Source organism: Phodopus roborovskii, unplaced genomic scaffold (genome assembly GCF_943737965.1).
Source record: "Phodopus roborovskii unplaced genomic scaffold, PHOROB, whole genome shotgun sequence".
NCBI lineage: Eukaryota > Metazoa > Chordata > Mammalia > Rodentia > Cricetidae > Phodopus > Phodopus roborovskii.
In genome coordinates, this window is record NW_026126413.1 from 16,370,184 (window position 1) to 16,387,117 (window position 16,934).

The following is a 16,934-nucleotide window of genomic DNA, read 5'->3' on the forward strand; positions in this document are numbered from 1 at the left end:
ATGACCACTCTACCTTTCTGTACTTCAGTTCTTTCATTGTAAAATGATTATGATTACTTCATGAGTGTGTTGTTAGGGATTAACTAGCTAACACACCTAAAGATCTCTGAAATCTGTCATAGTGTACTTAGAACTAGTTAAGCGACATTTACAACAATGATTTTAATTTTATTGTAGCTGACCCTAGGAGAGGCACTCAGAAGAAAGGAATAGGTAAGAAACTTCATGTCATGTCACCCAAGTGCTTCATTAAACATCAGCTTCCATTTTTGACTATTGGTTTTTCTTCTGTTTTAAAGGGTCCCCAGGAAATACTGGAAAGCAGCAGCTTTAATTTTGCATTCAATGAGTGCCTTAATGTGTGAACTCAGAGCTTTATACTGGTGTTTGTGTGAGACCTATTGTTTCTCCTTGTGTTTCTGTACAGTTCCTGACTTTGGTATAGGATGGCCGTGTCTACCATTCAGTACAAATAATCTCTTCTTTCCTGCCTGCATAGCTTTACTTGGCTTCCCTTTCAATAATCCTCCCAACACAGTCTTAACAATCTCTCCAGGCCCTTTTCCTGTCTTAACTATCTCAATTGTAATACTTTGGGACAAAGTCAAAGTTTGCTTTCATAACTTATTACATGGCATATTGGTCTTTCACACATGCAGCACCTGTAGACAAGCTGTAAGACATTATTGTTTGCTATTTATATTTCCTGAAATAGTTATGTACTTTTCCACCTCAATCTGGTCTTTTCAACTAGATTAAAAACTGTGCTTGGATAAACTTCTAAGTGGTTTAAACTGTTTTAGGTGAAAACTTGTATCTATAGTTCAAATTACATATATTTTTGAAATTGGTATTTGCTTTAAGAACATATTTGGTGCTTGGGAACCACTGACAGACAACTTTAGCTCTCATGAAAGAGTCTTTGAAAATAGCTAAGAAAGGGACCAGGGAGCTGGCCCAGTGGTTAAGATCATGGGCTGTTCTTGCAGAGGACCTAAATACAATTCCAAAACCCATGTTGGGTGACTCACAACCACCTGTAACTGTAGCTCTAGGGGATCAGGCGCCCTCTGCTGGCCTTCATGTTTGCCTACACTCATGTGCATATTCTCTTGTACCCTTAAACACATAAACTCAATTACAAATAAAAATTAGTATTTAAAAAAGGAAAACTAGGTTAGAAAACATTCCTTATTATGTCCAACCATATTATTTATCAGACATATGTAATCAATAAGAACTATGAATATGCCCTCCCCAAATCATAAACATTTAAAACATTGTGAGGTTTTTTTTTTTTTTTTTTTTTTTTTTTTTTTCTTGCAGGTTTTGACTGTTTGTAGTTTGATTGTATGGTTCTTGACCACGAACGTTGTAGATGACAATGTCATGTAGCAATGTCCAATGTCAGTATTCCAAAGATCCAAATACTAGCAAATATTGAAAATAAGGGTTTGCAAGAATAGAATGATATACTTGCTAAAAGTAGGCAAAAGAGTAATTACACAGAAAGAAGCCTTAGGTTTGGAATTGATGGAGTATTTCACTGCATTGAGTATATTTTAAGATTTGGGCTCATAGCATTATGTACAGCTTCTGCCACTATTTTCAATTCTGAAGTTTTGGACTTAATATGCTAAAAATTTTGAGCCATAGCCTGTAGTAAGTAATAACAGTCATGTAAATATTTGTACAGCATGGCCTATTATTTTTACACATTTCATAGAAATTTACTATTAGTTACTGATCTTGGACAGTGTACAAAGCAAAGGTAAATGTCTAGGGGAGATGTCTAGGGGAAAGTTCTCAAGACTGTCTGTGAGGATGCCTATACCTCACTTGTCATTTATCCTGAGCTAAGTATTTCCAGGACTGGGGATGTGGTTCAGTGACATACTGTTATTACCCAGCATCTACAGAGCCCTGGGTTGGATTTCCAAAATTACCCTCTTCCCATTTTGTTCTTTCATGATATACTCTGTTCTGTGTTTAAGTGGAAAGTTTTCTTAGTGTTTTGAAATTTATAGCTTTTTTTATTTTTAAGTGCTACAATGCAATAGAAATTGAAAAGATAAATCAGAGTGTCCTATTGCTCAAACACTCCATGAGATGTTATACTTTCAATCTTTGTGTACTTAGATCTGAATAAAGGATGACTGTGACATTTCTAATTGAGACCTAGTTAGACTGGTAGGATTTTCTCTTTAAAATTTTCAGGTAAAAGAAACATTCCAAACTTTTATAACCAGTTATTGTTTCTGTACCATTTCCTTTCCCCTTAAAAATGGGCACATTTGGTACCAATTTATCATTTCATTTTCGGTGATATTAAAAGGTGAAATTTACATTTTAATAAGTCCAAACCTCTTGAATTTGAAGGCGCTTGGAGTTGAATCCTAGCATTTTCCCCAGGTCAACTTCTGGTTTTCATCAGGGAGCATCTGTAGTGGTGGGGGATGCAAATGGCAATTTACAAGCTAGATGCTGGCTCAGTACTCTCCATCTCAGTGCTTCAGGTAAACCTGCAGTGAGCCTCGGCACCTGGGTTTCAGACACTGTTACCAAGGGTCTTGTGTTCTAGGTTCTTGTCTGGTTTCTGAGTGTCTCTGTAAGGAGGTATGATGTAAAGTTCCACGGCAACTTTCTAGCACTTAGTTTAAGTCACTGCAATAATTTCTTCTCACTTAGACTTAAGACTCAGACACCTCAGTGTGAGTCTTTATTATAAAATGGTAAAACAAAAGTCAGAGGATACCCAGAGGAGATAGGGTGGTGGTCAGTAAATACAAATTTTAGGGACACTGTCCCTTGGTTTTGGTATTTTACAACAATGGTACCATTTATGATTTTATTTTATTTTAGCCATGCCCTTTGGGTTCCCGAGATTTTCGAGAAAAACAGTGTGCAGACTTTGACAATATGCCTTTCCGGGGAAAGCATTATAACTGGAAACCCTATACTGGAGGTAATGTATAACCCGGCCGGCAGAGCACTCCTGCTTGAGAGCTTTGCATATCTAAGAGTGTGTAAATATACACATGCAGACCTTCATGGACATGTAGGTTAGAATTAGTGTTTGCTGGTCAAAGCAAGAAAACGCTTATGTTATTTTATAACTCTCATATTTTGCTTCCCTGTGATAGTTTATATGCAATAGTTTACAGTTTATTAAAAATATATTTTAAAAACATTCTCTTTAGCAAGCTAAAAAAAATTCCTAGGAAGTATGTAGTCACATAAAAATATGAGCTCTGCTTGAGTCTTTCCTGGGATAAGTTATAATCATTGAATATTTGTAATTATCCCCTGAAAAGCATGCCTACATAAATCAACTTTATGAATTCTAAAGAGAAAAAGAAATCTGTTTATTTCCTTCCCTTAGTCAAAGGCTAGTGATCTTTCTGAAGTTGTATTGTTTGGTTTGCTTTTTAGAAGCTACTGTATGTGCACACATGAACACAGGATGCCCCAGGACTCTTGAGTGGATATCGAGGGAGGAGTCTAGGGACTGAACTCAGGTCCAAAAGGCTTGGTGGCCAACTTCTGTACCCATTGATCTAACTTACTGGCCACAGCTTAAGTTTTGTTCGAGGTTAGGTTTTTGTTGTTTGTTTGATTGTTCTTTGTTCTTGAGACAGATTTTTTTTTTTTTTTTTTGCTATGTAGTGCAGGCTGGCCTCAAACTTATTCTCCAATTGAACTAAGCTTCCTGGGTGCTGGATTTGCAATTGTGTGCCACTGTGCCTGACAAGATTAAATGTTTTTCCTTATCTGAAAGCATTTTTGCTGCTTAACTTGGACATGTATCAAAGACTAATATTTGTCATTAGCAGATGAGGTTTTTAATTTTCAAAACATAAACTACATTTTGTTGTGTAGAAATTCTTAAGGTACTATTAAAAGCATTGTTTTATAAAATCTTGCTTTAAAATTACACAAGACCAGAGTACTTTTTAAAAGTGTTTTGAGCGTAACACTGTGCACTGACCGCCGATATTTTACTATTATCATTTTGTTATGCATATATACGCTCACCTCTCTAGCCACTTATTAATCGTGCCGGTTTTGATGCATTTTAAATTAATCTGTAGCTGTTTTCTTCTGAATGCTTTGGCATTTGTACCATTGACCATCATTCAGTTGTTTGCTTACTTTTCTTTTGCCATAAGAATATGGGCAATGAGATGGTGCACATATCTTAACTATGTTCTCTCTGAATTTTGCCAGCTGCACATACCCATGAAGCCTGAGCAAGATACAGAATGTCGCCATTACCTCCAAAATTACCCCAGTCCTTACTGGTTCAGAGATTTAACTTTTTCATAGACTAACATTCTTAAGCTACAGGCATTGACTGCTCTTAGTTTTGCAAGCTGGAAACCAAAGATCAGGGTGCCTGCAGGGGTGAATTCTAAGGAGGGCCCTTTTTCTGAGTTGCGGACTACCATCTTCTCATTGTACCTACTATGACTCAAGAGGGAGAAGGTCCTGACACTAATCCAATTAATAAGGGCCTAATTATCATGGCCCAGTTGCTTTTTCAAGGCTCCATCTTCAAATACTACCATATCGGGCTTTTCAACTTTGAACAATAAACATTTGGAAAGGACATAAATGTTTAGTCCCAAAACAGTCTTCATAGTTCTTCACATTCGGTCATCTCTTCAAGAGGTAACCATTGCTCATTTTTCTTGCCTAGTTTAGTTATGCCTGCCCAAGAACTTCATATATTCTTGCCCATTACAATTTCTGTAAGACTTTCTTTTAGCCATTGCTTTTATATTTTCCATGTTGCGATATGCAGTAGTTTAATCTTTTTTATTGGTGAATAGTATTCTTCTGTAGTAATTACTTTGTTTTGACTTCTGATGCATATGGAGACCTGGGCTGGTTTTAGTTTTCATTTGTTATACGTGACCAGGCTGGTATGAATGTTTTGTTCAGGTCTTTTATGAGCATGTTTCCATTTCTCTTGAGTGAATGAGCAGGGGTGAAATTCTATGCCATAGCACAAATGAGAGTTGAGTTTTAAAAGAAATTGCCTGATGTTTAAAAAAAATGATTGTACCATATTAAATTCTCACCAAGAGCATCTGAGAGTTATGTACTCCAACACCATAACCAGCATTTTTAGATGATTTGTTGAGCTTTCTTTAATGTACTTAGCCAGTTTTATATTGTTGTTGTTTATATATCTTTCCCTCAAAATTGTTTACCTTTTAAATCTATTATTAATTATTTTGATTTTTAATTGATATTTACTTATACTTATGTGGTGCAGTACGGTCATTTCAGGAATTTGTTTATCTTATCAGGGTGGCTGACAGCACACACTATTATATGTAGGGGGCCTTCAAATTCTTCTCTAATTATTTTGAGGAATATGACAAATTGTCATAGACTATAGTTGTCTTACATAGAATAGGAAAATTGATTCCTCCTACTCAGTCAAATTTTGGCATCTGTTATCCAGCTTTCCTCCATTTCTCTTGCCCATTTACTTCTGTCTTATAGTGACTATTGTTCATTCAGGGTGATCAACTTTCTTCTCTTTCATAGGTGAATGAGAACATGTGGCATCTTCCTTTGCCCACCTGTCTTATTTTACCCCATATAATGTTTTCTAGTTCCATCAGTGTGATTACAAAGAATGTTCTTAATTCTTTCCATGGCTGAATAATATTCCATCAAGTTTACTCCAGTCATCCATTGGCAGGCATCTTCACTGACTCCTTTTGTTGGCTGTAGAGAGTAGTGCTGCGATCAGCATGTGTGCAGATGTATCTTTGATGCAAGCATCTCAGCTCCTTTGAACACACACAATATTAACATTGCCTTTCTGCCATGTTCCTACTTCTTGTTTAAGGCACTTCCATTCTATTTTTCATAACTGCTATACTCATTACAGTCCTAACCATCACGCTGAAGAGCTCTTTTCTCCACAGAGTATAGTATTCTTCCTACCTTTTGCCCTTTATAAATTGTCTGCTCCAACTGAGATATTATCTTTGTGAAGGTGGGAGATATCTAACCTTTTGCCCATTTTTGAATCAGGTTATTTGGCCATTTGTTTTGTTTGAAACAGAGTCTTGGCTTGTAACTCAGGCTGACCACAAACCTTACCTCACCCTTAAAAGTACTGGGAATACTGTTGCTTGCTATCATGCCTACTTTGCTGATATATATATATATATATATATATATATATATATATATATATATGTATCTTATTTTTTGCAACAAGGTCTTGCTTTGTAGCTCACAGGCCTATACCATATAATTTAAATCTATTTCTCTCTCTCTCTCTCTCTCCCTCTCTCTCTCTCTCTCTGTGTGTGTGTGTGTGTGTGTGTGTGTGTACAGGAAAGAGAATAAGAGAGAATGCAGAGAAAGACTATAGTAATTATAATTGCATTTTCTTATCAAATGTGTTATTGCTATATAAAGTGCTACTTTTCTGTTTTGATTTTATGTATTGCAATATTAGATAAGTTACCAGTTTAATAGTTTTTGTTGGTCTATCCTTGCTAATGTTCCCTTTTTTGATAAGAATGTATATTTTCTGGCTGTTGGTGAAATGTTCTGTAAGTGTCTATTAGGTCCATTTACTGTGTAGTGGAATTGGATGCTATACCCTGGATGCATATATATTTACTTATTATTTTAACTCCCTCTTAGTCAATGGTCTATTTATTAGAACTATACAGTGGCCACAATGTAGTTCTTAAAGACTGTGTTTGCTGATGAAAATTTAGCTACTTCTAGCAGTTGGATCTCGGTGAGCTTGAGGCCAGCCTGGTCTACTGAGCTAGGTCTAAGGCAGGCTCCAAAGCAATATGTCTTGAAAAACCATAAACCAAACAAACAAAAAACCCCCCAAAAACTACTTAACTACATTACATCTTGTTTTTATAAATTTTATTTAAATAAAAAACAATCTTATTTTACATACCAATCCCAGTTGCCTCTTCCTCCTGTCCTCCCATGCCCCCCATCAAACCCCACCCCATCCCCCCATTCTCTCCCCATGGGGGGTCATCAAAATCTGTCACATCATATGGAGCAGGGCCTAGGCCCTCACCTGTGTATCTAGGCTGAGAGAGACTCCCTGCATAGGGAATGGGCTCCCAAAGTCCATTTGTGCATTAGGAATAAATACTTGTTCCACTACCAGAGGACCCATAGACTGTCCAGGCCTCCTAACTGACACCCATGTTCAGAGGGGGTTGGTTCTGCCCTATGCTGGTTCCCCAGCTGTCAGACTGGTCTCTGTGGGCTCACACTTGCTCAGGTCAGCTGTTTTTGTGGGTTTCTCCAGCCTGGTCTTGACCCCTTTGCTCATCAGTCCTCTCTCTCTACAACTGGATTCCAGGAGTCTAATCAAGGAGTCATCTCCAGTCCCCTCTTTTAAAAAGTTATTTGTTTTCAGTACTGTGTAAATGTATGTGCAAGTGCTGTTATGTGCATGCATTGGCTTTTATGTGGAGGTCAGAGGACAACTTTTTGGGAGTCCGTTCTCTTCTAGTCTGAGTTGCAGGGGTCAAATGCAGGTCTCAAGGAAAGAAGTACCTTTACTCATTGAGCCATCTTACTGGCCCTTTAGTTCTTTCCTTCGTGAATAATGGTATCTCCTTTTCCATTAGCTTCCTTGAGGAATAATTGATAAATTATATATAGACCAAGGTGATGTTTTTATGCATGCATACAGTGTGAAATAATTATAAGTGAATATATCATCTATTCACATAGTCCTTCATTTTTATATGTGATAAGACTGCCTAAGACCTTAATCAAAATTTACACGTATGGAACAAATTTCAAGTATACACACATTACTATTAACTATAGTCTTTCCAGAATTTCTCTTAAAACTTTTAAGTTTGTACCCTTTGACAAAAATCTCCCCTCTTTTTCTATCTCAGCCAGTCTTTGATAACCACCTTTCTCCCTTGCTTAGATTCTACTTAGATATTATCATACAAGACTGTCTTTCTGTACATGGTGGTTTTCGCTTAGCATAATGTTTTGTAAGTTCTTCAAATTGTCTCAAATGTTAGGAATTATTTCTTTAGGAAGGCTGAATTTCGTGTATTCATCTAGTATATGTGTTCAGGTTTAAAAAAATATATTGTGTCTGTTTGTATACCTCACCATTTCTGTATCTAGTCATCTGTTGAGAGACACTCAGGTTGTCTTTATATTATGGCTTTTGTGAAGTAATATATCAGTGAACATGGGAATGTGGTAATAGCTTTGAGATAGTAATTCTGTTTTCTTTGGAGAAGCCAAGTCGTTAGGACGTAATGTATTGCTGCCTTTAATTTTTGAAGAACCTCAATAATGTTTTCCATTATGGCAGTACCAACTTGCATTCCTGGTAATGATGTATAAAGACTCCCTTTTCTCAAAATTCTTGCCAACACCTCTTATATTGTGACTTTTAACCAATAATTTTCTAGTAGTTGTGAGGTAACATCTCACTGTGGTTTTGGCAAGTGTATATCTAGTGCTTAGTGGAAAGAAAACACAAAAACAAAACAAAACAAAAAGACAAAAAACAAACAAATAAACAAAACCCACACACACCAAAAAACAAAATCACTTTCCCAAGTACCTTTGGGCCATATGTATCTCTTCTTGGAGAATAAAAAGAAAATGTCTATTTTACACAACTGCCCAATTTTCAACTGGGTTATTTCTTGTTTTTACTATTTTCCTTTTTTAAAAAATAAATTTTGGTTATTGACCCTTACTGTATATATGCCTTGCAAATACTTTTTAGCATTCCACAGAATACCTTTTCCATTGGGGGATTACTTTCCCAGTTTTAAAAGATGTTTTAATTTTATGCAGACCCAATTGTTTACTTTGGTATCTATTGCCTATGTTATAGGTGTCATTTTTATAAAATCCATTGGCAAAACCAGTGTCGTGGAATGTTATTCTTGTTCTCTTCTGGTTGTTTTATTAGCTTTGCGTCTCTGTGTAAGTTTTTAATTCATTTTGGGCAATTTTGTGTGTGGTGTCTGGTAAGGCTACGGTTTCATTTTTTTCCTCCATGTGAATTTCTGGTTTTCTTACCACTACTTATTTAAGACACTATCCTTATGCACTCTTGACAAATCTGTTGAAGATCGCTTGCTTTGAATGCATGGATTTATTTCACAGACTTCTGTTATGTTTCATTATTACATTGCCTGTTTTAGAAAACACCACACAACTCTGATTTCTTCAGTTCTGAAATACAATGTGAGATCAGGGAGTGTGATTCTCCAAGCTTTATTCTTGCTCAAGATTTCTGTGGCTATTCAGTGTCTTTTGTGATGCTCTAAGAATTCTGGGAATGCTTTATCTATTTTTTTGTGTATTATTTGTGACAGGATTTCGCGCCATCTTTAGTGTTCTCTAATCACAGTGAGAACAATCAGCTTTCTTACTTTGCAGTTAGGATGCTCTTTACCTCCTTTTCTTTCCTGACTAGTATTTCTAGTACTGTGTTCACTTGAAGTGATGAGAATGGGCATCTCTTTAGTCTCATAGGCCTTCAACTTTTCTCAGTTGTTAGCCATGGATTTATCATGATGGCCTTTGATGTGCTAAATTGCCTTCATTCTGATCCTAGTTAACTGACAATTTTCATAATGAAAAGTTGGTTTCATTTTGTTAATTTTTTTCTGTATGTATTTAGATGATCATTTGAGGTTTTTGTCCTTTGCTTTTTAGTAGTGATGTGATAGATTTATTGAGCTATATACCTTGGACCATTCTTTTATCTCTGGCATAAGTCTTACTTAATCATGGTAGCCAGAAAAAGATGCTGGCTACTGTTTTGATCTTAAATTTATTAATGAATTTTTTTTATTCTAACCTATTTTGTACTCAAAGAATGTTTTGCACACAGTTTTGTACTGTGTCTATTTTGCCTACAATAAACTAAACTCCAATATTTCTGCATTGCTTTTCTGTGTAGCTGATTTATTCATTGTTGAAAGAAGAATATCAAAATCGCCTTTTATTGTCACAGTGTATGTTTCTCGTCTCAGATCTGTTGTCATTTGCTTTATGTGTATTGGTGCTCCAATGGTGGGTGTATATGTATTTGCAAATGTAAACTGCAATTGCTTGAATGACTATTGCATTGTTTTATGATCTCCTCCTTTGTCACTTCACTTTTTTTTTTTTTATTCAGTGTCCTTTGGTTTTTGACATAGTTCCTACTACTGTCTTTTGATTTCTACTTGCATGGACTGTTTCCATGTTTTCACTTACAGTTTATGTGTTTCTAAATCTGAAATGGCTTACACGTAGGCAGTATATAGACTTGAGTCTTTTTAATTTGTCTTAATTCCATTCAGCCTCCCATGCATCTTTTAATTAAAGAAGTTCATCTGCTTTAAATTTAAAATAAATGTTTGTGACAAAATCTTTCACCATTTGTCAATTATTTTGACGGTTTTATAGATTTTTAAGTCTTCTTTGCATTTTTCTTCTGTGTATTTACGAAGGCTTTTGCTTTGTAGTTTTACATGAATATTACATGAAATATTTTATTATTAGTGATATATTTTAAGTTGCCAATAATCTAAATTTGATCACATAGAAAATTTATACACTTTAACTCTCTTGACTTCTGTTCCTAATGCCACGTTTTACAACATTTACACATTTTACATGTGTGTGTGTGCTTTAAGTGTTCTTGTTGTTGTCACAAAGTACCCAATAAGAGCAATTTAAGGAAAAGATTTATTTTGGCTCGCGGTTTGAGGAAAGCACAGTGGCAGGGTCATGTGGAAGTTGGCCACATTCTGTCCTTAGGAAGTAGATGTGTTAGTCACCTTCTGTTGCTGTCAAGAGGCACCATGACCAAAGCACCCTCTTACAAAAGAAAGCATTTAAATAGAGGCTTGCTCACAGTTGCAGACGATTTGTCCCTTATCATCATAGTGGGGAGTGTGCAGACAGGCAGGTGCCGGAGCAGTAACTGAGAGTTGCATCCTGATCCATAGGCAGAAAGAAGCAGAGAGAGAGACTGGGCCTGGCATGGTCTTTTGAACCCTCAAACCCCCCACACACAGTGACATACTTCCTTCAACAAGGCCACATCTTGAAAGAGTTACACTTCCTGGTGTCTAAGCATTCAGATACATGAGCCTACAGGGTCATTCTTATTAAAACCACAAGCCAGATGAAGGTTGACATTCCCCCAGCTTTCTCCTTCTTTCTGACACATCAGCTCATTCCATGGTGCTGTCCATATTCAGTCTGGTCTGCCCTGCTCAGTTAAACATTTCTAGAAAACATCTTCTTGGACCACCCAAGAGACAAACTTTCATGATGATTATAACCCAGCCAAGTAAACAGTGGATGGAGATTAACCAAGACAGTGTCTATTTACAAGTAACAACTACCACGACAGTGTCTATTTACAAGTAACAACTCTAGATGGCTTGAATACTTTTGCCTGCTAGCCATTATGTCAGAATTACAGGTGGTTGCATGCTGTCATGGTGGTACAAATATTATTCTGCACTCAATAGTATACTTAAGCTTTACCTGTGGTTTTTGTACTTTGATGTTACTAATTATGATCCCTTTATTTCATTTTTAAAAACTCCCTTTGGCATTTTTTTCTGTGATTTGTTTTGTGATTATGAAGCCCCACAGCTCTTACACATCTTGTAAAGTCTTCATCATGCTTACATTTCTGAAGAAGTGATTTATCAGATAATATACACATGGCTAGCTGTGTTTTCCTTTCCATCTTGCTGTGCAGGCTTAAAGTCAAATCAGAAAATAGTTTGCTTACTCTCATAATATTCATGTTGCATCAGCAAGCATGTCTTTCCAGGTCAGTCATTATTGTAGCTTGCAGGGTGGATATTTAGGAAAGTTTTATTTTTATTTTTCTTTCCTGGTAGCATACATAGCACTTTCTAACATGAAAGCAGGTCAGTAGAAATGAAGCTTCTATGACAGTACTAGCTTGATTTCTCCCTGCCCTATGGTGTTTGTAGCACTAGAATATTGCCATAAAATTCTGTAGGGTAATCTAGAGCAATAGCGATAGCCTGTCATGATCTCTGAAGGGTCTATGGGACCTCATTGACAAACAACTTAAAAGTAAATAACACACACCTAGCACTGGGCTTTTCATGTGATAGCCTTTGGTGTCTGGGGGAGACACTGTTTCCTCATTATAGTATAACTCCTTTAAATGTATTGTATATATGAATATGTATGTGCTTTAGGAAGGTTTTCAGTAGTATGCTGCCACTGGCATTTGGAAAGGTAAGTGATGTCAGTAATCTCTCCCCATGCTCATTCTTCCTCCCTGCCCTTCATCTCCCTCCCCATTCAGCCCTTCCTGTTCTACTACATTCTATCCCGCGATTATAGACAACAAATAATTACATCTTGCATTTCGATCCAATATGCTAATCTTCATATTTTAATTGGAGAATTATTATTATTAGGGGGTAGCAATTCCTGTGATTTTTGTTGACTTTTTTCTAAATTTGATTATTGTTTTTTGTTTGTGTTTTGTAGTTCCCTCTGTGTTGGGGGTTGCTGATTTGCTTGGTGTTTCATGATTGACTTCCTTCTAGTTGCCTTTTGTTAATCTATTTCTCTCATGAAATTTGTTCTTTGTTCATGATTACAATAATCTTTCTTCCTCCTCTGAGCACCTTGTTTGAGTATTTTCTGCAGAGCTGAGTTGTGGATAAATTGCTTTTTTTTTTTTTTTTTTTTTTTTTTTTTTTGCTTATCTTGAGATACCTTCATTTCAACATTGATTTTATAAAATAACTTGGAAGAATTTGTAATTTTGATTAATGATTAATATCAGAGCTTGAAATTTCCCTGGCTTTTAGGGTTTCTGTTGAGATCTTTGATGTTGTTTATTTGTTGGCTTTTTTCCTTACAGTTTTTAGTAGTTTAGTTAATAGTTTTAGCATTTTGACTATAAAGTGTTGTGGCAAGACTCTCCCTTGGTCATACATATTTATTGTTCCAAGTGACTCTTGATTTTGAATGTTCATTTCTTTCCACAAATCTGAGAAACTTTTAGATATAACTTTATTGAATGGGTTTCCTGTGACTTAAACTTTTATCTTGGCTCCTTGACCACGTACATTCTTGGTTTGGTCCCTTCATCTTGTGCCACAGTTTTCAGATGTAGTAGACATAATGGTTTTTCTTTCTTGTTTGCTATTGGGGTATCGCATTGCCTCAGCCTTGCCTTCCATCCCTGATAGCCTTTCTTCTCTTGAGCTAGACTATTGGTGAGGCTGTCCACTGTGTTATTTGGGTGGTGAGGTTTTTTTTTTCTAACATTTATTCTTTTCCGGATCTTATTTAACAATCATGTTGCAGATTTCCCTTCTACACTGCTAATATTCTTATCTTATATCCTGAATTGATTTTCTTGACTCATCTTCTTGCTTGTTTTCTTGAAGTCACTTATTACTTTTAGAAGTAGTTTTACTTTTATCCCCATGTCTATATTCAGTATCTTTAGATTTAGTAATTAAGAGTTTGTGATCTCTTAGAGGCGTCATGAATCCTTGCCTGCTCTTGTTTCTTCTGTTCATGTGTTGTAATTTGCCTACCTGCTTGAAATCTCTGGGTTTACTTGGTTATTATTTCAGTGAATAATCCCCAATAGATAGGAAAATCAACCACTTTGGGTTGAGGCTCCTGGTTCTGCTTGTCCTACTTCAGATGGGGTGGTTTGCTACTCTACCTCCACTCCCAACCCACACTACCATCTGTTTCTCTCACTTTCATGATTTCCAGTGCTCCTTCAATCATTCCATCTTGGAGACAGAGATTATCACATAGGCTGCTTCTATTCCATCATCAGGTACCAACCATACTACAGAGAGCGTTTTGTCAGCCTCTAAAAAAACAAGAAGCATTTAAATAGAATAGAATCTATGCTTTCATTTTGACTTAAAAAAAAATCTGACAATATTGGGACACCCTTATTATAACAGTGATCTCATTAGTGGAATGTGCTCTGATTTATTATTGACCCCAGCATGCACTTTGCTTTCTTCTTTTACCTACTTTCACCCATTGGAACCCTTGTTTCTAAGAACTTTATTGAAACCCAGTCATATAATTTTAATTATCTGTTTTATTTTCTTTGTTAGAAGCAATGGTCTTTACTTCAAAGAGAAATTTTGTCAGCCTTACCAGAAATAAAACCAGTGTTTTAAACCTTAGGAAATAAAGCTGTAAAGAAAATATTTTAACTCATAACCTTAATCAGTAATCACTCATTTGTATAGTTTTTTCATGTGCTATTTCCATTCCAGTTAGACCACATTTATATATGCTTTTTTCAATATATTATAAAGTCATGGCACAAGGATTTTATTTTTCTATATTAACCATTAAAATAAACATGTCTGGGGCAACGAGAAAGCTCAGTTTCCAAGCCAAATGACCTGAGTTTGATCCCTGGGACCCAAGTGGTAAAAAGAGAGAAATGACTCTCATGAGTTTCCCTTTGACCTACACACACATATACTGTGGCACATGTGCACCCCCCACATTTCTAAGCCATTAAAATGGCCATTATTATGTTTTTCATAAAAAATACTATATTGTTTTAATTACTAAAATCTAATATTGTAGTTCACATTGTCTTATTTTATTAGTCTAATAAAAATTACATAAATATAATATTGTAGTTAATGATCATTGATTTGCTGATCTCATATCTCTATTCTCCAGCCCCTTTGAGTATGATGTTTTTAAGACATGTACAGATGTAGTTTTGTTTTAGTAGTGTGTATCCCTGGCTGCCTGACACAGCAGAGTCCTTGTATGGGATTTAGCAAAATATATAACAGAATTCTTATTTGTTCTAAAGGTTATCATTCATAGCTCTTAAAAATTTATTCCCTTAGCTCATGTTTAAAAAAACTCTTCCCTTTTCATACTTTGAAAAAATATTCAATGATTTCCACTATGATGCATTTGACCTAAGATCTACTGTAATACTTAGTGGGTGCACTTGAAAGGATTAAAGTGCAAGGCCCCTCAGCAGGTACTCCTTTATGTTGTGTATGCAATAAAATAAGCATTACGTTTTAAAAAGTGATACATGTCTATACATTAAAGTGTACACTCTGGGGCAGTGTACACATGAACTGTAAATTTGATACAAACAACATTGGGTCACTCTTCCTTAGGAGAACCACTCTACTCTTTTTGCTTATGTTTTATTTGTCTAGGTGGGGTAAAACCTTGTGCTTTAAACTGCCTGGCTGAAGGTTACAATTTCTACACTGAGCGGGCCCCTGCAGTCATAGACGGAACCCAGTGCAATGCTGACTCGCTGGATATCTGTATCAACGGAGAATGCAAGGTGGCGTGGATTTCACTAATCTTTGTCTCGGCGTCTTTAAGAACTTCGTTTTGTTTTTGTTTTTCTCGGATAGGGGCTTGTGTTCTGTTCTATGTTCAATTTTATAAAGCTACATTTTAGATAAATGCAAATACAGCGAAGGACAACAGTACAACACACACACACACACACACACAGAGCCCAGAACAACCCATTCATATTATAGAACAATGCAAAAGATGATTTCTCCTGGAATTTTAATTATATTTATAATAATTGCCAAGGGTATAGATTTTTTGTCTTTAATTTGCATTATTCTCCTGTTCTGTTTATAAACAAAATAATAGAAAAAGAGGGGGGAATAAGAATTCAGCTTTTCTTCATGTGGCTACCATGTGTTCTTACTGGAAGACTTTATATATTTCACAGTATAATTTTTTTTCTCAAAGTGTGAAATAGCTATGTTCCACCTACTTTATCTCCTTTTGAAGCATTATGATGGTTTTCATTACGCAGTCAGTCTTACTACGGCATTTACTTTTGCATTAGCCAGATGACTTGGAAAGGGTAGGATCAAATCCATGGATCTTATCATAATAAGAAAAGCCACAAAACCACTGTTCTCATAACTTGTTTCGCTTGTTTTACTCTGAAGAGAAGCACATTACTAAGTGATACAAACTGAGACAGAAGAGATAAAGCTAGTGTTTTGCTTAGCTTCATAATTTCCAGGTTCCTTTTGATAAGTTGCCTTTAGATTCAATGATCCAGTTTATGTGTGTGTGGGGCACACATGTTTTTATATGTATGTATGCAAGTGTGTGTATGTGTGTGTAAAGAGAGAAAAAGAGATTTGCATTTACTTATGTGTATTTGTATAGGTACTTTTCTTAAAGTAAAATATTTTATAACAGTTTTTAGATAACAAGATATAATGACAATTTTAAAATTATATTTAGTATCAATGCCTAAATTACAAATGTACAAATTCAGGCACCAAAATATATGCCATATATATATATGCTAAAAATATCCTTATTTTTTAAATTAAAGACAAAATTAAAAAGTGGAATTTTAGGTTCTTAAATTGCATGCTTACAGCTCCTTTTTGTTTATGCCAATTTGACTCTCAAGAAACAAGTATTCATTTTTAAAAACTTACTCAGATATGAACTTCATAATTGGCATCTAGCACTAACAATTTCCTGAAAGAGGTCATGGCTAGGAAGGGCACACACTAGGGATCAGTTGAAAACTGTATTATATCCTTGCAGGGCATGAGCTCAGTGGGACCCTTTGTTATAGCCCTACAGAGGATGAGCTCAGTAGAGTCCTTATTGTAGCCCTGCAGAAGGCCATTCCTAGCTCTTGACTTTCTAGACTGGGGGTGAAAGAAAGAGTCCATTACTAAACATTACAATATTTTAAAGGGTTAGAAAATGATATCTATCAATCAAAGAGAGACTTAGTTTAGAAATAGTCATATGCCTAGGGAATCAATTTTTCTTTTTGTTTAGTTATTTAGAAATGTTAGCTAGAGAATAACATTACATGAGACAAATCTCCTATTTTGATT

At 35.7% G+C, this 16,934-nt stretch overlaps 1 protein-coding gene across 2 annotated transcripts in view; it reads left to right on the top strand.

The window, feature by feature from the left end:
- Adamts6 (ADAM metallopeptidase with thrombospondin type 1 motif 6) overlaps positions 1-16,934 on the top strand; it is a 225,340-nt gene that overhangs the window by 150,891 nt on the left and 57,515 nt on the right. For both annotated transcript variants that reach the window (XR_007834420.1, XM_051182886.1), the window contains exons 15-16: positions 2,863-2,965; positions 15,246-15,379. Coding sequence is in view for 1 of the 2 variants with exons in the window: in XM_051182886.1 (XP_051038843.1) it covers positions 2,863-2,965; positions 15,246-15,379 (237 nt within the window). In the remaining variant the exon portion in view is untranslated. The remainder of the gene's footprint in view (positions 1-2,862; positions 2,966-15,245; positions 15,380-16,934) is intronic.